The sequence below is a fragment of the Ascaphus truei genome, chromosome 2 (assembly GCF_040206685.1).
Source record: "Ascaphus truei isolate aAscTru1 chromosome 2, aAscTru1.hap1, whole genome shotgun sequence".
NCBI lineage: Eukaryota > Metazoa > Chordata > Amphibia > Anura > Ascaphidae > Ascaphus > Ascaphus truei.
The window spans coordinates 88,623,265-88,648,608 of NC_134484.1; the positions used below are offsets into that span (position 1 = coordinate 88,623,265).

Genomic DNA, 25,344 nt, shown 5'->3' on the forward strand with positions numbered 1-25,344 from the left:
AAATGAAGGTCTTGATAACATGGGAAGATCATATGGAAAAGGACTATGGAATATATATTCACTTATATTTGACACTCCTGACCCAGAAGAAAAATTCATTTTGCACTCAGAGTCGTTGATGTGTATGGTTGTGATCATCTCGGAGTCTCTAGGTTCTATATCACGTATGTTCTGAATGCGGTAAAACATTATGAGCTTTAATGCAGCATCTACAGTAGTTTTCTTGATGCTACAGCTTGCAATTTTTTTTTTACAGAGTCCATTAGCTTTCCACATTTAGCCTTTCATCTGCAGATACTCCTGGTGTGGCCTTTTTTCTGCCATAGTGACATTCTGCATCTTTGAGTCTGCATGCAGAGCATTGGTGCTGGCAGAATTTGAGTTAAAAGTGGATGTTTGCAGTCACATAGTTGCAGTTACAAAATGTTTTTTGTGTTGATTATGTAAGTGTTGATCCCCTTCCTGATTGTGACGTAAAGCTTTTACATTGGTCGCTGCAATGAAAATTCCTTTGGTGTGCAGTGATGCTGCCACAACAGCTAAGGACTTTCCTGCGTAATGGTGAAAGTCAAATTGGGCTCAGCGAGAATACAGCACTTCAGGGCATCATCTGTAACTGCACAGACCATGCAACCTTCCAGCCTTTTATTTAAGAAATCACTAAAATGACAATGCTCAGTGATGCGCCGAGCATATATGTGGGAATGGTCTCATTAGCGCTTTGATTCCGTTTGTGAAACTGAAATCTCTGGATGATGTCAGATGGTGTTGTTGAGAAATGTGCCTTTAGCATTGCTACTGGTTCATTATAAGTCTTTCTCTTTGGTAAGGCAGGCGTGACTACTGAGCGTAGAATTGTTAATGTATTGGCCCCACCAACTGTTGCACACTGTAGCACAGCTCTTTTCTGTTTTGGGTTCTCTATCTGTTTTGCCTCAAGCAAATATAAAAGTCTTGGTCTTTATGATAACATTATGCAGGTTCACTTACGTAAAATTCCTTGATATGCCCCAGTGTGGTCATTTGTTATGTTGCAGACAAAGGTTTCACGATGGCGGTCTTTACCAGAATGCTTGCTTGCTATATGATTGGGTTCCTTTCTCTGCACAATTCCCTAATTGCTGCTCTATCCTTAACAACAGCAGGATCTCATCCTCGTCGCCACAGAGGTATTGTTGGGAGTGTGTTTGGTAAAAAAACAGGCAGTGTCCCAACACTTTATTCTAAAAAGCAACTTGTTATAAAATGGATCTGAAAAACAGGAACCAACAAGTCTAACTACTGACAGAAACAAACAAGGCAGAACAAGAGGGCATCTAAAAAGACACACATTCCCAATGAATGTTACAGAGCCCTCTATGTGTACACAACAATTCGATATGCTGTTAAACAGTCTTCCCCATGCTGGAGAATATTTCAATCCCATTCATTGGAAGATGACATCACACCATATTGAATAACAGGCATAAACTTGCAGGACAATTAATTAGAGGCCCTTACTTCAGGAAAGGTGTGGTGCCCACATCTTGTGAAAGTACTGTAAATACATTATTCATAGATGTAATAGATTTTAGGATTCATAGCACACTTTTGAATACTTCACAAAATACATTTGTATCTACAAAAATAAGAAATACATTTCCCGAACACTTTGGATGGCTACAATGTTATACGTCTCAGCAAAAGACCATAAACCCATCTCTTTTTCCCCAGATTTTATTTGAACTACAAAATAGTGTTTATAGCATTCATTGCTACCTGGATCATTATTTTACTCATAACCAAATTAGCTCAGTTTAGGTTTTTATATAGGGAATTATGCTCAAATAGAATATGTTGATGATCTAGAAAATGTTCTGCTTAGACCAGTAAAACTATCACTATACAAAGAAGCACAATAGAAAATGACAATTCTCTTCTAATTTCAAGCACCACTACAATATTATCTTTTGCATAAGCTTTTGAGACTGCATGATGAAGAGACCTGTGCAGTCTCAACAGCTTGTGCACAAGACAACTTTGTACAATTGATATGTTGGTCCATTAAATGGTATGACAACCTACAAAGTATCTTACTCTTTTTTGGACCAGTTCGGCTAGTAGCTCCCTTCAATGAAAAGTTGGCAAACAGCACGGCACATACATAGAGCACAGTAACAGTTCTCTCTGTCTTTCATTGATTGCCTGAAAGTACTCTGGATTTTAGTCTAAGACTTTAAGATTAGTTTTTTTTTTTCATTTCAAATCTTGAATACAGGGAGGCTAAAGACCAACTAGGGGAAGACAATGCATTAACCTTTTCTATTTAATTTAGCTTAAGGCTGCCAGCCTTCAGCATGTGTTCATTATCACTGTACCTTTTATAATTAAAAGTCCATATTTATCATAACAGTGGATATGCATTCCACTTTGGCTGAAGACAAAAAATGCCTTGCTTGAAACAGATGGCCCTAACACATCTACCATGATTATCATAGTTACATACAGCACTTCATGTTAACGGTTATACACTCAGACATCTGACAAAAGCATGTATTTTTTTTTTACTTCGGGAAAAAAAATAAAACTTTTTTTTTCTCCTGTGGAACATACTGAAGCATGTTAATTCAGCATTAATTATAGAACATGTCAAACTGTATTTCAGTCAAAGCTCGCTGCAAGTCTCCAGAGCTTTCTTAATGACAGTAATTATAGGTCATAAAAAGAGTCGTCTGAAATTAACATTTCTCTCATGTCTTGATAGGAAAATGTAAATGGTCACACGGTACAGATGTTTTGATTAGTAAAATTTACACTTCCTTTTTTTGTTTCAATGCTTGTCAAATTTCACAGTGCTAAACTTCTGGGTGCTTTTTTTTCAGCTGCCAGAAAAAGAAAGTGTAGGTGTATCCAAATAGACTATACAAATCTTTCAAACTTTAGCCTGCCTGTCTTGTGGTATTTAGAATGTCCTGTTTTCTTCCCAACTGTTTCATTTCCCCAGCACATCATCTACCCCCCCTACCCCCCTCAGTATCTGACAAAGAACACCATTTAGATCACAGGGCACATGTACAAAGAAAATACACTTACATAAACTTCCTTGATAAACACAGTACTGTGAGCACACTGTTGTTTTCCATTAACATTATACACGGTGCTGCACATTGCAAAAAAAAAAAAAAAATGCTTGTAATCCCTATGTCAACCCATATGATTGACCATTAGATTTGAACAGTGTTCAACATTGTTTAAAAATGACTTTACTAGAAAAGGAGACTAGTAACATTATTGTAAGACAATGCTAATATCATCAGCCATCTAGGGAATTATAAGAAATTAAAAGCAAATCACTTCGAAGAATAAAAGGCTTGCACCTTAAGTAATAATGAATCTAATACTTGACATTCATCTCCCTGGAAAATAATATTAGATAAACTTTTGCAAGGGCATTCTGAACAGCCAATCCAGTTTTATTAATAATTTCCTGTTTCTATATTGGAAGCTCACATTATCTGGTCACAGTCACAGTAGACCTGCACAGATATTTAATAAAGCTGCCATTGGTAATCCTCTCTGATTACCTATAAGCTTCCAGCTGTAATACACACTGTGCTACAGCTCCATAGAAGGACATCACACTGTCACCTGGTATGATGTTTGACAGCTTATTCTGCAATATCAAGCCAGCACAAAATTGCTTTTTCCAAATCCATCCCTAGTTAATAACTGAAGGCAATAATGGTATTCAGCATGCGTAATATACTGAGAACGCAAAATGAGGCAACAGAGAGAAAATGATTAAAGACTGACTATTATGAAGAGGAGATCAAACGCTGAATTTTGTAACCGACAACAATGGTTCAATTACAACATCATGCAGAGAGCCCTGCAAGCCCCACACTGCAATTCTAAGAAAGACAAAAAAAATGCCATTGTGTTTATAAGAAATGCATTCTAACAAAGCAATATTTCAGATTTTGCTTTTTCGTCACTAACATATCTTTTGATAAACTGGTTCACTATTTACATTTATGCACAGTATACTGTATATACATGCACAAAACGCTGATCAGGTTTTACAGTATCCACAAAGTAGCAAGGGCAAATCAATGTTGGATTTTAAATACTGGATTTCATCTAAATATGCAAGGAAGCAAAAGTGTGTGAAGGTTTGAGAAAACAATTGACTCGCAAAAAAACAAAGACATCCAAGTTCAATGAAATGCAAATTCAGATTGCAGCGTACAGCAACATAGCAGTAACAAACAGTCTACTTATGAAACTTTAATTAAAACATACAAAGCAATCAAACATTTTTTTTTAAATGTCCTCTTTGTATGGGGTGAATTATTACATTGGTGGTGGTACATTGTTTGCTCAGTTTAGAATTGTATCTTCTTTAAGACATAGCAATCTATCAAATTACAGAAATGCTGTTTTCGGCATGAAATGTACTTAGTAGTAGTACTGTAGTATTGCATATAAGCCTTCAATGTAAACCTAAGTACAGATGTAGCAGACGTTAACACCCTCGGTAACAAAAGTTAACACATGAAATAGCATGTTAAATAACGTGTGTTATCTCTTTAAATATTGTTTGCAATAACACTACTGTTAAATAAAGCGCCACCGTTAATGCAACATCTTTAGTTAACCGGTGCAATAACATCTGCTACATCTGTAATTAACTCCTACATGGTTCCTCTTCAAACAGCTTGCAATATGGGTATTTTTTTATAAAGATATAGAGATACACAATTAATATGTTTTATATTCTGCATCTGTGTCAAAACAGAAGCTGTGTCTGAGATGGCGTAAGTACTAAAAGATCGCGGTCAAATATAGGAAGCTGGATTCTATGTTAATTACACTTGATAGAGATGCTGAACAGGAAAGGTATGCTACAGTATGCTGCAAGGGGCACATAACCTGACCCCCCTCTGTATTTCAGGGTGCCTGACCGCCTAACAAGTGCAATCTGGGTTGCATTTTATAGCAATAAAAGAACCTCACTATTCTATGGAAACCCCAAGTAAGATGCTTAGGTGTAATATTTGATCCTTCCTCCTCTTTATCCCGCATATTTAGTACCTCACCAAATCCTGCCGTTTTTACCTTCGCAATATTACTAAAATTCTCCTGTCCCATCATTATTCACTAATTTTCTCCAGACTGGACATAAGCTGCTTCTGCCGCTGCTGTCTGTTCCCTCTACAGTCCATTCGAAATGCCGCTCCCTGTCTCATTTACAGGGCTTTACCAATGGCTCTTTCTGTACCGCACAATTATTCAACTCACTACATTGGCTACCCATACCGTACAGCAAGGGTGTCCAACTCCAGTCTTCAAGCCCCAACAACAGGTCAGTTTTTCAGGATATCTCTGCTTCAGCGCAGGTGGCTCAATCAGAGGCTCAAAGACTGAGCCACCTGTGCTGAAGCAGGGATATCCTGAAAATCTGACGTGTTGGGGGGGGGCTTAAGGACTAGCGTTGAGCACCCTTGCCTTATAGGGTAAAATTCAAGACACTTGAGCTCAACTACAAAGCTAAACATAACACCGCTCCAACTGTATGTACTTCTCTGACCGAATTTCCAAATACTCTTCAACATGCAATCTATACTTGGCTCATACTCTGCATTTCCACCTCCCTCACTATCCACCTCCAAGACTTCTACCGTGCTGCTACCCAACTCTGGAATTCTGTACTGTTGAATATGTTGGCGCCATACAAATAAAAAATAATAAGAATAAAAACAACAACAACACCTTTGACAAATTGTCCCATCTCAGTCAATAGTTGTGTATTTTCATGAGGGCAGCAGAAGCAAACTCATTTACTGCAGACCTTACAAGGCCTACAAAGCATTGCTCATTTGCTTTAGAAATGTATATGTGTAAGTGTCTAGGATCTTTTTTATTAGTTTAGTCATTATTTCTGGCGAGGCATACACAGACCACTGCTTCCCAAGACCTTTCAGCAGGGAAGAGGTTAATTATTGACTTTGCATCACTGCTGCTAACCTGATGCATTATTTTCTAACACAGCCTAAATGCCAATAGACATCAGTATGCTTGGTAATATGACAGCAAACATTGTTTTTTATTTTGTTATTGAGTCATCATCACAGCCTCTACTGTACATGTGCACACTATGAATATCTACATATCACTGAATTGTAAGCGGAAAAGGAAATGCATTCCCGGCGCAATATAATAAATATATTAAAAATACCCATGTGCACTGTCCATATAGATATCCAAATGGACAAAAGTCCCAAAACTTAAATCCAATGGTGTAGTCCAGGTATACCTTCTTCAATGGCTGTCCTCCTATTATATAAAACAAAGGGAACAGACCATTGCGCAGAAGACAGAATCAGTGGGCACTTTCACTACAAAGACAGAAATGCCTACTTACAAGATATACTCTTGATAAATATGGTGGATACAAGCTGTGCTTTAACTAACGACTTCTTCCCTGGATCCACGAACCCCACGTGGTGCTTCAGCCGCCTCCAACCAACTTCGTCAGGTAAGTTCACACACCATACACCAAATGAACTTACCTGACGAAGTTGATTTTAGGCGGCTGAAGCACCACATGGGGTTCACCATATTATCCACCATATTTATCAAGAGTATATCTTGTAAGTAGGCATTTCTGTCTTTGTAGTGAAAGCGCCCACTGATTCTGTCTTCTGCGCAATGGTCTGTTCCGTTTGTTTTATATAATAAGAGGACAGCCATTGAAGAAGGTATACCTGGACTACACCATTGGATTGAACTTTTGGGACTTTTTTCCATTTGGATATCTATATGGACAGTGAACATTGGTATTTTTAATATCTTTATTATATTGCGCCGGGGACTGCATTTCCTTTTTCGCTTACTGTTTAGTAACAAGTTTCCTGAGAGAACTTGTATATGAGGTTCCCCTTGGCAGCCATTCCAATTAGAGCTACCCACAATAAGGAATTCTTCTGTTATGTTCAATTTATATAGATTTTTCCCATTAGAGTATTTTTAGTGCACTAGGCACTTGTTACCTTATTGGTTTGTAATTTTAGGTTAAGCGCTTATTGTATGTTTTTAGTTAGTGGTTCTGTTATATTACTGCATTGGTTTGATCTGCTTCATAATCTTCAGACCTAATCATACTCATGCAGCTTCATTAAATGATGATATGTGGTTTAATGTGTAGACCTAAATTAAGTTCGATATCATAGAAAATAAAAGGACACATTTGTATGAGAAATTTGAGAGAACTCTTTTCCATAAAAGTGGCACTGATTTCATTACATTGCTCTCCTAGGTAACATAGGAATGAATGCTATCCCTAATCTTATCAGTCAAAATGAGAAAATTTTATATCAGCATTATAGTTTATCATATAACGAACACATTATTTTAATTTAATTTTTGATATGGCAATAACATTTTTATTAGCTATGCATTTTAAACGTAATTCATTTAGAAGTATCAAGTACATTTATTATGCTACGCTTTGCCACCACCTACGATAGAGGACAATTGAAGTGTATTCTTCAAATATCATAGTCAGCTACAGTATGTTTATCTGCATACTTGACATTTTACATGTATTTTTGTAAAAAAAAAAAAAAAATACTAGCTGCTATTTTGGTTACATGAAAAAAATTATTCCAATTTTAAATCATAATGTTGTGGAAAAATCTCTCATTTTGTGTGAAAATGTATTTTGTTACACCAGGATTTATATTGTGATCTTTTCTGAAATTACTTTACATTCTGTACTACTTCAAACTAAGCCTATTCAATTCCATCTTAAGGTATTTATTTACTTTGGTTTTGTTTCCTAACAAACAGCCTTTGATTTATATTTTTGTATCCAAATCACATATTTAGTTAGTTAACTTTCAAGATTCACCATCTTTTTGGTTGGAATAAGAATGGAGCAGAAACATTTCTCGTTTGTGTATCAGTGGAACCCCTATATTGGTTTCTAAAAGCAGTTTTTTGCCCAGCTCACTGCAACTATTAAACATCTCTAATATAATAAAACAATTGTTATGAATTGCAGAGAACATGGTACGCAATTGAGTGCTACCACATTATTCCAACTCCTACATGCTGTTTGCTGTTTTAGGACTAAACATTTCTATACAATTCTGTTAGTCAAAAGAATTAAACCCTGCTTGTGAATTTTGTGAAACGATGAGCAAAGAAGGAAAATAAAAGTAGCACACAAATGTTTAAAAACGCCATCTATTATCTTTATTGTTAAAATCTTTTTTTTGTTGAGAAAATTTCTTAAAGTTATTATGGTGTAATGTGGGGAAATGTTGCACACCAAAAATCTAAATAAATCTGAGATATTAATACCGGTACTCTCTAACTCGATGAGGGAAGGCCCGCTGCAAACCAAGTACAAGATACACAAGAAAGGAAGAGTAGAGGCTACACGGATTTTATAAATGCAATAATTTATTGAAGCCAAATAAAGTGCCCAACGTTTCGGCTGTCACAGCAGCCTTTGTCAAGGAGTGGCATGCCACTGCTGTGACAGCCGACACGTTGGGCACTTTATTTGGCTTCAATAAATTATTGCATTTATATAATCCGTGGAGCCTCTACTCTTCCTTTCTTGTGTATTAAAGTTATTATGGGACATATACAGTATACAAAACAGTGCTAAGCTTTAAGGCACATTATGGCTTAGCATTATTAAGTAAATATAGCCTACATATTTTAAAAATGGACGCTTTCACCAGATCTGGGATAATAATAGAACAATTTTAAACTGTCAGAATTCCCTGTTAACCCCCGCTCTCCACCATCCCTGCTTTCTAATTGGCCATAATCATAAACACTTTTCTGATACAAACAGAACAAAAAGCAAATAGCGCACTGCCAGGGAGTCAGGTGGTGAAAAAACATAAGTCCCATTTATTTCAGTACATAACTGATCACCCCAGGGGGAGTAACAAACAGCTTCCTACGCGTTTCGGACGAGTAGGTCCATTATCAAGGAGTACTTGACTTACTCCTTGATAAAGGACCTACTCGTCCAAAACGCGTAGGAGGCTGTTTGTTACCCCCCCTGGGGTGATGTTTTTTATCAGTTATGTACTGAAATAAATGGGACTTATGTTTTTTCACCACCTGACTCCCGGGCAGTGCGCTATTTGCTTTTTGTTCTGTTTGTATCTGAATCCTCATCTCCATGGCTGGCACGTAACAGTGGACCCCCAGAGACTGTAGGAGTGGGTAAGAAGTTTATATTTATATTTTGACCGTTGTAGTTGAGTACTCGAACTTGGACTATTCATACAATAAGAATGCTTTATTACGTATGAGTGACTCACAGGCCATTCTTCATATAAACCCACTCCGCATTAGTCTATCTGGGGTCCTTGAAGATTTATTGATTCTTGGATGAAGTTTTTTATGGTGGAGCACCCTTTTCCTCCCTTCTTCCCTTGACATAAAAACTTTTCTACCTGGAGAATAGCTGGCCTTACCAATTATGATGATTATATTTCCCACAATAAGGTTAAGACCTTCAGTTTGTTCCAAGAGAAATGTGGAAATCACAGTTTGGAATTTATCAGCTATTTGTAACTTAAGACTCTTCGTGGACTAAATATCCTGGCACAAAAACACAATTTGAACATGTATGCACAATAAAGCAAATAACCTTGGCGGTTTATCGTCTTTTGATCCCGGATCTCTTGAGGACCTAGACACCAAGGATGGGTAGATGATGCAGCGGGAGAGAGAGATGGGTCAGGAGCTGGATCATGAAGAGTGGCCAGACATATGGGAAGCGGCCACACGTTCTTCCATTTGTACCACCAATAAAGAAAACTCCTAAGAGATCCTTTACCGCAGGTACTTAATGTAACGTATGCTCGCAACAAACCGGAGCCGGTGCAGACTGTACAAAGGCCTGGAGATTATCCATGCATTTCTCGTTCTGGTACAGGTACTGCTGCGGCCCCTCCTATCCTCCTACTTACCCGTAAAAATGCGGGGATGTGCTCCGTTTCTCACGGAGTTTCCCGCGTGGTGGCCGCATCATCAGACATGGCGCTTATCATTGAAAGCGCCCGCGGCGCGGGAAAACAGCATAAAAAACGCCATATCTGCTTGCGTTTTTAAAAAGCCCGCGGTGGCGGCCGCAGGAGGTTAAAGGCGGCCGCCACTGTACAGTTCCAGGTTTTGAAATAAGCTGGCGTGCAGGGACAGAACTCGACCAACCTCAGCAGGGGTCCATGTTTGCGGGGCTGAGTATACTGTAACAGATGCTCGCCACAAACCTGACAGGACCGTGGGGCCGAAGTGGGGATTAGAAAGTGGGGATTAGAAAACACCGACCTAGAGACGCGAGGTCGCGTCCGGTGTGCAGGTTCGTAGTAGAGGATAGCCGGGTCAGGATAGGAGAATGTAGGATCGTAGTAGACAAGCCGAGGTCGAGGGTTGGAGAGGTACAAATCGTAGGGGTCACTAGCAGGGTCGTGGGTAGGCGAGAGTAGAATGGACGAGAGAAAGCCGGCGTCGAGGATAGCAGACAGCAACAAGATACTCTGTAAACAAAGCAAAACAGGATGAGACTAGGCAGGGTGCTTGCGACCAGCAACCGTCACAAGGTTTATGCTCAGCCAACTTCCTGGTGGAAGGGCTGAGTCTAAATAGGAGGACCAGCGAATCAGACGCCTGCTTGCTGCTGCAGGCAGGAGAGAACCTGGAACCAAATCAGGCGACTGGAGCTTGGCGGGGCAGTCTCTGCGCTGGATCCTTACACAACCCCACTGAGGTTGCATAAAATATAACCATTATCATCACAACTTTGTTGGAGGGGATGTGGTCATATAGCCTCAATACTCCACATTTGGTGACCGTGCCCCAAACGCACCCACTTAAAACGAAATTTGAAATCACCAACTTAACTATACCTAGAGATCCATGTATTGCCCTACTAGGTAAACTTATAGAAGACATAGACAAATACCATCAAAATCTTAATTGCAAACATATTTATTGCTAAATGCACCCTTGCTGGACACTGGAAGATGATAGCTTCCCTACCTCTCTCCCTCATTAAAAATAAAATCTGGAATAAAGCATCAATGGAAAAAAGAACTGTCTACTTGAATGGTTCTGTATCGAAGTATGAAATAGAATGGTGATCCTCGCTCCAATATTCAGGCTCTTCTCAGATAGCTAACGTATCTACCATACCATGGAGAATAGCTATATTTTCTGTTAAAATGTGGCTCGCAAACAATGTATTTATAAAGTGTGACTACTATGACCACAGTGTAATTCTGAACCCTTCCTTTCCCCTTCCTTAACTTACTTCATATGTCTGTTCCCTTACCCCTTCCCTAACCTGAAAAGCAAGAAAAGTCCAACTGTAAAATATATGAAAAACCAGATTGTTGATTAGTGTAGTCAGGTCACCTGATGGCTACTATTCTGCCCTGTACTGGCAGTAAGCCTTGGTACAATCAGGTTGCCAGTAGTTTATATGGGGTTTTCCCCTGCCGAGGAGCTGCACTTAAGTGACAGCGGGACCCGGTGACATCCGGCCTGGGCATGACCAATCATGAGACAGACATGGTGCCTCCTCCTGGCTGTACTTAAGGACAGTGCCGCCCCAAAATCGAGAGTGCCTCTACCTACTTGAGAGGGGCAGGTCACAATGCCACAAACCTGACAATTGGGCCTTCTCTGGTCCTCTTCCATCCGGGGGAGAGTGAGTGTGTACCATACCTCTGCCCCTGCAAGAGGGGCAGGGGAGAGCTGGGACTGCTGTGGGTGTCCTTGACCTGTAGGGAAGGTCCAGGGACCATCCTTCAGTGGTAGCGGAGAGACTGCATCGGTCAGAATTCTACCTTGTTACTGTGCTTGTTATACAGTGAGGACAATTTACCGTTCCTGCCTCCTGCCTGGTGTGTGACCTTACTGTGGGGAGAGGTAATTATTCTACCGTGGGAGATCCCCTTCAGTTCCCTGGAGCCTACGACAGATGGAGGCGCTGCACTGCTAAACAATATGTATGAACCCCAGAAGCCTACTCCTGTGTCCCCAATACCACCTGCGTACGGCTCAGCCCTCCTGTTACCAGCAGGTATCATGCACCACATACGTAGTAATGGCCAAATCTCCCACCGGGTGGGGGATACCACAGTTACATTTGAGGCGATGCTGAGATCTGTAACATGACAGGCTTTCAGCTAAACAAGGCTGGAAGTAACAAGGCAGGCTTCTCAATGTATTCTTTCTGGTAAAACATTTTATAAATAAAAAAAACAGAACGCATCACAGGTGGGGGACCGATGTCCAATCCTCACAGTACCCCCCTCCCCCTTCAGGGGCGACCTCCGGGCATCCTAGGGATGGTTTGGAGGGGAACCTTTGAAATACCCGAATGAGCCTAGGAGCATGTAGATGGTCCCTGGAGATCCACGAACGCTCGTCGGGGCCAAAGCCCGTCCAATGGACCAGGTACTGTAACTTTCCTCTGGAAATCCTGGAATCCCGAATGGTCTGAACCTCGAATTCCTGCTGGCCTTCAACCAGGAGAGGCCCAGGAGGAGACGTCGAGGCAGGAAACTGGGAATCCTGGATGAAGGGCTTGTATGGAAAACTGAAGAAATTTTCATGGAAGCTGCCAACTGTAGGCGGTAGGCCACCAGGTTGACCTTCTCGATGACATCAAATGGGCCAATATATCAAGGTGCCAATTTTGCTGTAGGAACCTTCAGCCAGATATTCTTAGTAGACAGCCATACCTTTTTGCCCCGGATTGTAAGTAGGTGCTTAATGGCGATGCTGGTCGGCCTGCTTCTTCTGCATGCAGACTGCCTTTCTGAGATTCTCCTGAATCTTTCTCCATTACTTTTGAAGATGCAGAATCTTATTATCCGCTGCTGGTACCCCGGATCCAAGTCGTGCAGTAGGAAGAGCTGAGGGATGGAAGCCGAAGTTGGAAAAGAATGGTGAGTCCTGAGTCGACTCATTACGTAGATTGTTATGAGAGAATTCGGCCCACGGCACAAGATCTACCCAGTCGACCTGGGTATCAGAAATGAAGCAGCGGATGAACTGTTCAAGTGATTGATTCGTCCGCTCTGTCTGGCCATTAGTCTGAGGGTGATAGCCAAAGATAAATTGTGAGCCTCGATCTGACACAATGACTTGGGGGACCCCATGAAGACGGAACACCTCCTTCATAAAGATTTCAGATAATTTGAGGGCAATGGGTAGACCCTTGAGGGGAATGAAATGGGCCTACTTCAAAAATCGGTCGACCACCACCAGAATGGTATTCCTACCTTTGGATATAGGTAGTTCCATGATGAAATCCATGGACAGATGAGTCTATGGATGATCCGGGATCGGGTAGGGGTTGCAGCAACCCTGGAGGCCTGTTATGGGGAGTTTTGTTCTGGGCACAAGTAGTACATGCAGTGACAAATTCCTTTATGTCCTTACGCATCCCATGCCACCAAAAGGTCCTTTCCAGAAGATCAATAGTTCTCCTTGTACCTGGATGACCGAAGCTTATAGACAAATGACCCCATTCCAATACCTTACGACGATAGGCTGGTGCGGTGAAGAGACGTCCCTCTGGAACTTCGAGACCCTCCGGAAAATCAGACTGACCTCTCGAGGTGTCATCCATAGAATCAAATGTGTTAGCAGAGATGATACATGATGCGGGAAGTATGGTTTCCTGACACTCCTCAGCCCTGTCTTCTATGAGAAATTGGCGGGAGAGGGTGTCTGCCTTCAAGTTTTTAGAACCTGGTAGATATGAACTGATAAAATTAAAGCAGGATAAAAGTGACCATCGGGCATATCGCGAATCCAAGCGGCGAGCGCCTTCGATGTATAAGAGCTTTTTATGATCCGTCAGTATGGTTACAGGGTTTTCAGTGCCCTCGAGCAAATGCCTCCATTCCTCCAAGGCCATCTTGATAGCCAACAGTTCACAATTGTAATTCTGTTCGGCAGGCGAGAATTTTTTTTAAAAGAACGCATAGGGGTGTAGTTTGGCTTGTGGAGTTTTCCTTTGGGAGAAGATTGCCTCGGCATCAACATCTGAAGCGTCCACCTCGAGCGTGAAGGGTAGTCCTGGATCAGGATGCACGAGCACGGGAGCTGAAACAAAGGCTGTTTTTAGCTTCTCGGATGCTTGAAGGGCTGCAGGAGACCAAAGTGCCGGATCAGCTCCTTTCTGTGTCAATGTCGTTATGGGTGCTACTACTGATGAACAGTTTTGTATGAACCTTCGGTAGTAATTTGCAAAGCCTAAGGGCCATTGTACGGCCTTCAGGGTCGAAGGACGAGGCCAATCCAAAACTGTTTTCACTTTGGCTGGGTCCATGGCAAAGCCAATATCGGAGATGATGTAACCCAGAAAGGATGTCGTAGTCTAATGAAAGTGACACTTCTCCAACTTTGCGAATAAGTGATTCTAACGTAGTCGTTGGAGTACCTGTTTTACATGACCCCAGTGTAAACGTGCGGTTTTGGAGAAGATTAGAACGTCATCTAGATTGACAATGACGTATTGGTCCAGGAGATATCTGAAAGCCTTGTTGACAAAGTCCTGGAATACCGCGGGAGCATTATAAAGGCCGAAAGGCATGACGAGGTATTCGTAATGTCCATCCCGGGTGTTAAACGCTGTTTTCCACTCATCCCCCTGTTGGATTCTTACAAGATTGTAGGCTTCACTTAAGTCAAATTTAGAAAAAATGGTGAAACCCTGTAGTATGTCAAAGAGTTCAGAGATGAGTGGTAAAGGGAACCGATTCTTGATCGTGATTTTATTAAGTCCCCGATAATCAATATATGGTCTGAGAGATCCATCCTTTTTCTTTACAAAAAAGAACCCCACCCTGGCAGGAGACATGGACTTCCGGATGAAGCCCCTTTGCAGGTTCACTTGGATGTACTCCTTCATGGCCTTGGCCTCAGGAGATGACAATGGGTAAGAACATCCTCACAGAGGCACTGAACTGGGTAGAAGGTCGATGGGGCAGTCGAATGACCGGTGAGGTGGAAGCACCTCGGATTGAGCCTTGTTGAACACATCCTGAAATGCAAAGTAGATTTGAGGCAGGCGAGAAGTTACCTGCTCTGGTACTGAAACCCAACATAGGCCTTTGGACGGCACAGAGCAGTTCTGTAGGCAATATCAACTCCATTGGAAAGGCTGCTCTTCTGTCCAATCGATCCGAGGGTTATGTAGTTGAAGCCATGGGAGTCCCAGGATGACGTTGACGGTAGGAGAATGAATGACATCAAATTGGATCCTTTCGGTATGAACCTCTCCTGTCTGCAACTGAAAAGGGATAGTTTGAAGACAAATAAAAGCGGGTTGTAAGGGTCAACCGTCAATCGCCTCTAGCCCTACCGGGTGACTTTTACGTGCCAAAGGGATTTTCTTTCTTTCTGCGAACTCCTGATCCATGAAATTTCCCCCTGACCCAAAGTCCAGAAAGGCCCGAGTTGTGGCCTTGAAGGTGTCACTGGTTAGGGTGATAGGTATCAAAAGCCTGGTTGGCATTTTGATAGAAGTAGATAATGTTCCCAGTGTGATCCTCCTAGCTGTTGCTGGGAACTTGGCGTTTCTCGACTTCTGGGGCAAGCAATTACCTGGTGTCCAACATTACCACAAAAAAGGCATTACGTCTGCAGTGTTTCTCACCAGGCGATAGCTTGTTGCCTCTGAGCTGCATGGGTTCTTCCAGATCCGGAAGAGGGGGGTTAAGAACCTCTGTGTAGTGGCTGCAGGGAGGCTGCATATTTTGCTTGCGTCGATTTCTCTCGCCCCTTCTTTCCTGTAATCTCAGATCCACTCGGATGCATAGGCTGATGAGCTCCTCCAGTTCCGTGGGGCATTCCTGTGCAGCAAGTTCGTCCTTAAAGTTCTCGGACAGACCTTGCCAGAATGCTGCCGCCAATGCCTCATCGTTCCAGCTGGTCTCAGTGGCTATGGTCCGAAATTCGACTGTGTACCGGGCCACAGGAGGACTGCCTTGGAAAATTTGGAAGAGAGATGAGGCAGCGGTTACCTTGAGTCCAGGTGTGTTGAATACTCTGCAGAACTCTTTGGTGAAGCGACCTATGTCGCACGTGAGGTCCGGCCTTTGTTCCCAGATGGGTGGAGCCCACGCCAAAGTGTCATCAACCAGTAGGGACACAATATAGGCCACCTTAGATCGCTGGGATAGAAAACGTGATGGCATAAATTCAAACGGAATAGAACACTGGTTAAGAAACCCGCGACAACCAAGAGGTTCGCCGCCATAGCAGTTGGGTGTAGGGAGTTTGGGTTCGGAGGCTCCGTTCATGGGAACGGTTGTGGGAGCAGACACCGCTGAGGGGACAGGGTCCACAGGAGTACTTTTAGTTTGGTCAGTCATGGCTTGTACTGTAAGTAGAAGTAGCTCCATACGCCGACTATTCTGGCCCAGCTGTTTCTTTGGTTAAACATGTCAGAGTGCATGTGCAGAACTCGACCCACCTCAGTGGGGTCCGTGTTTGTGGGGCTGAGCATACTGTAACGGGTGCTCACCACAAACGGTGAGGCTGAGGTGGGGATGATATACACCAATCTACAACCACGCAATCGCCTCTGGAGTGCAGAGTAGAGGTCGTTTAGCAGGGTCAGGGTGTAAGGAATCGGGGAACTCGCCCCCTGCGGCGTGTTCCCTCCTTACCTGCCGCATCTCAGTTCCCGCTCTCCTTACAGAGCATGCACGCACCCGCGGTTCCTTTACTCGTACCACGGAGCCCGGACCACCCCCGGTCGCGCATTCTCTCACGCGCGGCGCGTACACGTGATGCCGTGTGCCGCCCTCTAGCTGCGAGTCAAGGTTCTCTGATGTTTCTCTGTGTTCTGAACCTTTCCTTGCTTCCGCAGAGGTCTCGCCTCCGCTCCGCCCCTGCCTTGTCTTCTCTACAGGAAGTGTCTTCAAATATTCTGAAGCAAGCGACACCATCTTGCTTTCTGGAAAATCCTGCCCTCTTCCTGCTGACAGGAAGTAAGCCTCTCTCTGACTTTCTCATTACTAACAGCTGCTGCTGCCTTTTAAATACAGTCAGTTGCTACCTGCCCTGGGTCCTGCAAAGTACTACCCCAGTCCTCTATGCTTTGCGTGCCTGCCATCACATGCAGTTCCTGTCTGGTCTTCCTCTGGGACACTTACTCATCTCCTTTGGATTCCGGAAGACTGGGACAGTCACTTATTCTACTACTGAGGTTAGTTTACCGTGCGGGTAGTGTAGGACCCTGCTGATTAGGGTTTACCTTGACGTGGTAGCAGGCTTATAATACTTTGGCCAAAGGATTAAACTAAAGAACAATTACTTTGTATTTAGTATTGCTGCACTCTTCTGTTTCTGGCATTATGTTTTTAATAAGCTGGATGTCCTCCAGGAAGTAATTCTGTTGTGACCTTGTGCTCTGGGCTCTATCCTCCCTTGCTCCTCACTAGTGGCAAACACCACCTCCCCCGCGTTGGTGCCTGAGAGCGCACGCATCCCCGCTCTGCTGTCAGAGCATGCGCGCACATGCAGCTGGGCTAGTCGTGCCGCAGAGCTTGGCTCTGCTCCTCCGGACGCGTCACGCATTCTCCGGCGTGCGGCGCGCTCACGTGACTACGTACACTGCCCCCCAGCTGCGCGGAAACTTACTCCTTTTTCGTGTCTCCTGCGGCTTCCCCACCTCGCTATCGGGTCCCTTCCCTTCTCTCGGCTTGTGCGTGGGATAACTACCGTAACACAGGGTGGGAGAACAACCGTAACACAGGGTTGGAGAGGTCAGAATAGTCGTGATACCCACCGTGGTCTAGGATTGGAGAAGTCGGATGGTCGTGTGCGTAGCCGGGGTCCAGGATTAGAGAAGGTGGGAGTCCAAATACAAGCCGAGGTCAGGGGTCAGAGAAGTAAGCGGTCTGGGTACAAGTTGAGGTTAAAAGTAACAGAAAATCAAGGCAGAATGCAAGAGCAACAGCAGAGCAGCAGGATGCTTGAGGCAAGCACTTGAAACATAAACAGAAGTTTATGCTCAGCCAATTTGCCTCAGGGCTGGCTGAGCATATAAGGAGCAAGGAGCCAAAGGGAAGGCTAGCAGGCAATGAGTCATCACACATATTCTGTCCACTGGTAGACGGGGGAATAGTGCACCACAGGTGAGAAGTAGTTGCTGATAGCATTAACCATCGAGTACCCCTGGAATTGCAATGCTAGCGTGAATTAGAGACAAGAACGTCCTCCGTTGCATCACGGGATGCGGTGTGGGGGCGGAGCCTAGGTCCGGTCCCGGCAGGAGTACTGTGACGTTTGCGCACAGCCCACGCACGAGGGGCATCACCCAATGCGTCACGGGACTCCAGAGGTCCAATCCTCACAGTAACGAAAAACCATAATGTCAGTGATGTCACGGTACTAATGGGTGCACGCGCACAAAAACGATATTCTAGGCTGCACGGACCACACTAAACTTGCATGCGCCCAAGAAGGGGTTGTGAGCTGCGGCGCGCATGCGCAGAAGCCAATTGTCACCCCACACATGCACAATACAGCCCCGGCTCCCTTGAAATCTCCTCTTTGGCCGGGAGATCCGACAAGGGCTGGCCGTGTCCCTGCACCTCCGCCGGGGGAGGAGACAGGGGGCTGCTCTGGCAGAATCATTGCGCATGCACACAAGCCTAATAGGTACTGCCCCCATTCCCACGCATGCGCAGAAGGAACAGGCGCACCAGCAGCAGGACACGGACACCATACACACACACACTCACTCACACTGACTGACACACACAGTGACAGACACACACACACAGTGACAGACACACACACAGTGACTGACACACAGACACACACACACACAGACACACACGCACTGACTGACACAATCACACACACACACACACACACACACACACACACACACACAAGGAATTCACAGTTGCTATAAATATAGAAGTGCAAATAGCTAAAACACGCGTTCCAAGTCAGACTTCTTTGCGTTTTGGCGCTGAAATTGTGTTTTGATTTTTAATTAAGAACATCACAAATACAATTTCTGTGATAAAAGACAAAGAAGTTTCCCTTAAAATGTGCATGCTTGGCACACACACCCTTTTTTTTTTCTTAATATAGCACTATACACAGAATGTACAGTATATGCAGGCAACATGAGCCCCTGTCCTGAAGAGCTCACAATCTAATGTTAGCGTTTGAAGCACAGGGTGATCAAGATAAAGTGTCTTGCTCAAGCTCACAATTTGATTTGAACCGCGTTCACCTATGTCAAACCCATTCTTCTTACTACTTTTTTAGCCCAATAGAGTAGCAGTGCCTGTGTCACAGTGTTCAAGGTGAAACTAGAAAGCAGATATGAACATATTTACACCTGCACTGATTTCCTTTAGTCCCAAAATATAATGTCACAATGCCGTATATTCACAGGATGAAAAAGTCCAGGTAAAAACAGTTCACATTTTTGTTTGCATCTTGCATATACCATAAAAATAAAAGTGTTGGAGAAATTCATTGACCGCTGCAGCCAAGACCACTATTTTGTGGGGATGTTCGTACATAGATGCCCGATTTTAAGAAAGTCTCTTACAGATTAAACCTGTTAGCATATTTGGACAACGGATATAAATCAAGGCACAGTGTGAACGAGGCAGCTAAAGATTAAAGTTAACACCAATATAGTTCCATGGGTAATGGAAAAGTTTGTCTTTTTTAGGAAAATGTTTATTATTGCTTTCTGTGAACACCTCATAAAACTCTACTTTGAACTTGATAGTGTAACTTGGTGCAATTGCAATGCAAAGCTGTTTTTAATTAGTTGACTGTGGAAGGCCTCTTTCTCCTTCCATCATGTTTTCATCAAACATGAGTCACTGCAGTACAGGTTGCAATTTCAGGAACCATGCTGTAATTCTGCTATAATGTCAATCAACCAGTTCTTCCCTATTCCATCTGACTGTCCCTATAATACAGAAACAGAACATAGCAAATGAGGGGAATTGCTACCATACCTTAAGGGGACAGTAGGCGAGTGTGAAGAGGATTGGGATTGAGTGACATGAAGTGTTACACGGAAAAAAAAAATTACAGCGCTATAAATGAAATTGCAGCTCGAAGTCTGAACCACTGTGTAAGATTGTAGGATGAAACAAATACATTGTGGGGGAGGGTTGGGAGAGTACGTTAGAAGATTTAAGAGGACAGTGAGAGAAGAGAGTAGGGCTTTCTCCATTATCACTCATAATTAGATATGTCTTGTGGTTGAAACTAAGAGAGATTTAGTTTAATTGACAAGCTGAAATTACAACTTTTGTACTCTTTGGCACTGAATGGGTTAACTCACTGGATCCTAAATGTTTCCCATTATAGATATAGTCTCTGCAACATGCACTGGAATGCGTCAGCCATGGAGCACTATGTTTCAAACTTTTTATACCACACAGCACAAATACAGCAAATACCGTAGCACAGAATAAACAATAAACACTGTTTCTATATAGTAGCTCAACCAACAAATGCTTCAGAGTATTCAACGTTGGAGTAACCATTGAGGAGCATTCAGAAGGGTGTACTTTTAAATAGTCTTTTTTCAGATCACTGATATTTTTGCTTCTGTGAGGATTTTGCAATGCAATATGTGACGAAAAGAAAATGGACATATAGTTTTGAAAAAATATATAGTTATTAAAAAACACTTATGCAGACTCCTTAGAGTCAGATGTTAATCACCTACATGTCAAAACAGTGTGCAACTTGTGAGTAACTGAAGAGGTAAATTAACAATGCGATGGATAACAGAAATGCATAAAAACCAAAGACAGATTCAGGATTTGTTAGGCACCATATGGTTAAGGTTTTTTCCCCCCAATCCCTGTGATTCTATACAAAAATTAACCCAGGAGTGATTCCTAGTTCTCTGCTTACTAATTACTACCATGCTTGCTGCCTCTATATGAGAAATACGTGCAGAAGGTACATTTCAAGAAATTACAGCAAGTCAGTTCCTATTTTTCATATGATTGAATCAACTTCTCTGTCTTACATTATAATGATATGACTCTATGAGGCTGAAAACACTCCTTGTTATGTCATGATTCTACAGAAAACACCATACGATCTAAAATTACCGGAGGTCATGAGGTGAAAGAAAAGATCCTTTACTTTGCAAAACAGTTATAAATATGCCTCATTACAGTCCAAGTATCGCTTAACAAGGTATTTGTAAAATGCTCTGCACTCACCATGTAATGCATTGTACCATTGCAAAGCGTGGCAAAGTGTGTTTGGCAGCTCTTGGACAGATATGTGTGATACCCATATAGCCATGTACCCCAGCAAAAGCCAGTAACTTGTAATCTTAATTACTTCTGTCAGGAGAGATATTTAATAAGCCCCCAAAATATTTCTATCTGCTAAGTAGATAAACAATGGAGGATCTCACAATGATGTGAAAAATATAACTTTTTGAAAGGAATAAATGGGTCGAGTGCTTTAAATTACAATACTTAGAAACACTGATTGTAAACATATGTCCAGAGATTAATGTTACCTCCTCTTCTGCATTTTCTTTTATATATTGTAGCTTCTTCATTTCAGTGTTAAGTTTTTTCATCTTCCCTTTATACTCATAAAGTTCTTCCTTTAATTTTGCATTATTGTGCTTTAGCCTTTTTAGCTCCTCGCTGGAGATGGAGGCTTCCTTCGTTTTTTCATTTAGCTGGAAACAAAACACATACTTAATGTTGGTTTAGAAACAAATAAGAAAACTGTCTTGGTTACCTTTGTGTACTGTACCACATAACTTATTTTACAGTGGTTACAAGTGGTAACCAAAACTGTTCCATTCAGTCGTATTTACGCTAATAGGCCACTAATGTGATTTAATCCAAAAAACACAATGCATAATTATTTTCACATGTAACCACTGTAAAAACATAACAATACATTACAATTCAAAATTACAACTATCAGAATGACTCATTATTACAATGCTAAATTAACTACTAATAAGTGCATCTATCATTTGAGTTTATCCAATAACTGTGTATCAAGAGATAAATTCATTAAACTTGCTACTGTATAAACTGAATAGAAACGTAGAAAAATTATTCCGACAACATTTTATCTACAAAAAATCCAAAAGAAACAGATTGTAAATTAAATATAGTACAGTATATACAGTATGTGTATGGGCACTTGCCGTCTGAAAAAATTAAAAATAAACAAAAGAAAAAGGGACAATTTTTCTTAATTGCTCAAAATGGAGTATTGCAATAACTTTAGGCCAATATTCACTAAACGGTACTATGCCATAAGGCTTTTCAACTTTTGTCTTATGGAATAGCACCACATGGTGAACATTGGCCTTTTATTTTGTTAATGTATTTCTATTTTTTTAGTTAATATTTCCACAATTGTTTTTGAATAGTTCCATGATACTAAAAACAAATTACAACAGCCTGTGTTTTATGAATATGTAACTCATATTACAGTATAGTGAAATTATTATTTTGGACAAACGAGAAAAAATAAAATATATGGTTGCCAATCGTGCCTCAGATACAGTAGGATCAAAACCGCTCATGTTACGCACGGATAAGATAACACAAACATTGGTAGGAAGTTGAAAGGAACAAGTATTACCTTTTCAACAGTCTGTTTGTGACTTCCTTGTATTAAACCTATTTCCACTTTTAAATTACAAATGTTCTGCTCAGCAGACTCCAGAGTTTTTGTACATTTTCGGCACTGTTCCTTTGAATGCTCCAAATCTTCGTGCAGTTTCGCTAATGTTTCCTCATAAAATTCAGCCTTGGAACATAAAAAAAGTGTAGCCTGAAATAGACCTTTCAAGAATTCTTTTTTTACATTTAGGGGATTATTTAAAGATCACTATGTGATTGCAGTAGAAAGCAAAAGCGACCACTGGCTACTTTGAGCCCGTTTTTACAGCCCAGAGCTGCTTTTTACTGTGATCGCGATCTTTAAACAATTCTCTTAAGTTTCTCATTCTGATGATGGGGAATATACAAAGTAGCAGCCAATGTCTGTCCCATGTGTGAAGTTACAGTTGTAAGGAGTTTCTCGTCAAAAGTGGGAATAGAATTTTTCTCCTTTCCTTTTATCACTGAATGGAGCTTGTACAAATAATAAAAGGCACAGGTTTTGTAATCCTCCAGTCATCTAACCTCCCCACAGGGGCAAACAGAAGCGATGTGCAGTTCCCTGGTGTCAGCAGCCACAACCATAGGATTAAAACAGGTCTTATTACTGTACAAGCTATAAAATGACCTTTTTGAACAATTTAAATTGATATACAAAATACATACATTGAAAGGTGTCTTTAATAGAAGTGGCCCTAATAAGCCATGAACACAAATTACTTTTACGAGTCATAATAACGCATTGTGCTATATAGATCAAAATCAAAAAGTAAATTAAGGACATATGAGATGATTTCTTCAATGAAAAAGTATGAAGTGTGTAGCAGAGGTGATAAACGCAAACATAATAAAATAATTCAATACATTTAGGGATAGGCACAAGGGAACTCTTTAGAGTTAGGAAGCTGACAAAAGCCTCAAATAGGGTTACAGTAATTGCTTCATATGCAAAAGAAAAACATATGGGGCGCAGACATAGTAGATAAAATATAAGTAACAATTTAATAATACATCAAAGTAAAATCACTCACAGAAGTTTTGTGATTGCTGTGTGGCTGCCTGTGGTAGGAGACCCAAGTCCCTTGTTACCCTGGATGCCAGAGAACTGCTGCTTTCCCTCTGCTCTTCAGTCACTTTCTATGAGCCTGGAACCTCTGAGATGTGGGAGCCCTTCAGTGTTGTTTGGGTGGTGGGAGCTCTATGGTGCATGGCGGCCACTGTTCGCCCACAGGGATTGTTCCTGCGCTCCGTCGGCTCACCGTGTCCTCTACCGGTGTCCAGGTCATCGCAGCAACGGACCGGAAGTGACGACTCCTCTCCCAGAAATGGGGATTCCCTTCAGGCGCTTCGGTAACAAGCAGGGCTGTGAATGCTGAAGCACCTGAAGGGAATCCCCATTTTCGGGAGAGAAGTCGTCACTTCTGGTTCGTTGCCACGACGACCAGGACGCCAGTGGAGGATGCGGTGAGCCAACATGGAGCACAGGAACGACCCCTGTGGAAGAATAGGTCTGCAACACGCACCATAGAGCTTCCACCACCCTCACAACACCGAAGGGCTCCCACATCTGATGTTCCAGGCACATAGAAGGTGACTGAAGAGTGGAGGGAAAGCAGCAGTTGGCCCAGACTTGGATCTCCTGCCACAGGCAACCACACAGCAATCACAACACTTCTGTGAGTGATTTTACTTTATGTATTATTAAATTGTTACTTATATTTTATCTTCTATGTCTGCGCCCCATATGTTTTCTTTTGCATTTGGAGGTTGTTTCACAAGGATTGATGATCCTGGATTTGGGGCAGCACTCATAGATCAACATACCATCTGGAAAAGAGGACAGTGCGGATTGTTCTAATACCCATTAAGTCTACCCCTCTCTTCTCCTACATGAACTGTGTTTAGTAGTTTCATACTGACTACACCATCTCACATTTATGTGCATGCTGCTGCAATACATCATCATTTAAGGGTTTATGTATCAGTGATTTTCATGATATCCTAGGCTCTCTCTTTTATTCATCACCATCTTTTATTATGTGTATTTGGTTTAATACGTGCATACACGTATGAGTCATTGAGACTTATTCTATGTAGGATCTTTTTAATACCTTCATATATACATCAGCTCAGGATCAGCACACCTAGGTGTTAATTTTTTTTTCTTCTCTTAATTGCTTCATAACAGGTACAGTAAGGAGAAAGGGGCAGCATAGGTGGGTCATAAAATCCTACTCCAGAAAAAAGTTTTGCATTTATATTGTGATGAATACAGATAACAGAGTGAGATGTAAATATTTCCAAAATAAAACATCAGGAGACAAAATATTAATTCTAGCCCTAACCCATCCATATTCTATTTAGTAAACATTCACAGGTACAGGTACTAATGGTTTCACTCCAATCAGATAACAACGCCTATGGAGATGTAAGATTGTTAGGCAACTACAAACTAAATAACAATTTGGCGACCATCACCAATAAATACAACCAACATTTTTATTTGACAAAACGAGACTCTTACCTTAGCATTTTTTACTTTGTGTCCAGCAATACATAACAATTGCTACAAATCACTAACCCAAACACAGTTATATAATAGTATATGTGATTTTACAGTACAAAATGTTCCATAAATGTTAAGATTGATCGATGT

General features: G+C 41.8%; 1 protein-coding gene across 5 annotated transcripts in view; it reads right to left on the reverse strand.

The window, feature by feature from the left end:
- LOC142482964 (uncharacterized) overlaps positions 1-25,344 on the reverse strand; it is a 760,779-nt gene that overhangs the window by 227,540 nt on the left and 507,895 nt on the right. For 3 of the 5 annotated variants that reach the window (XM_075583087.1, XM_075583086.1, XM_075583102.1), the window contains 2 exons: positions 22,669-22,836; positions 21,575-21,742 (listed from right to left, as the gene is read on the reverse strand). In XM_075583087.1, the coding sequence (XP_075439202.1) occupies positions 21,575-21,742; positions 22,669-22,836 (336 nt within the window). Of the gene's footprint in view, positions 1-9,161; positions 19,988-21,574; positions 21,743-22,668; positions 22,837-25,344 lie in introns of those variants that run through there. The other 2 variants (XM_075583094.1, XM_075583088.1) reach the window with 2 other exon arrangements.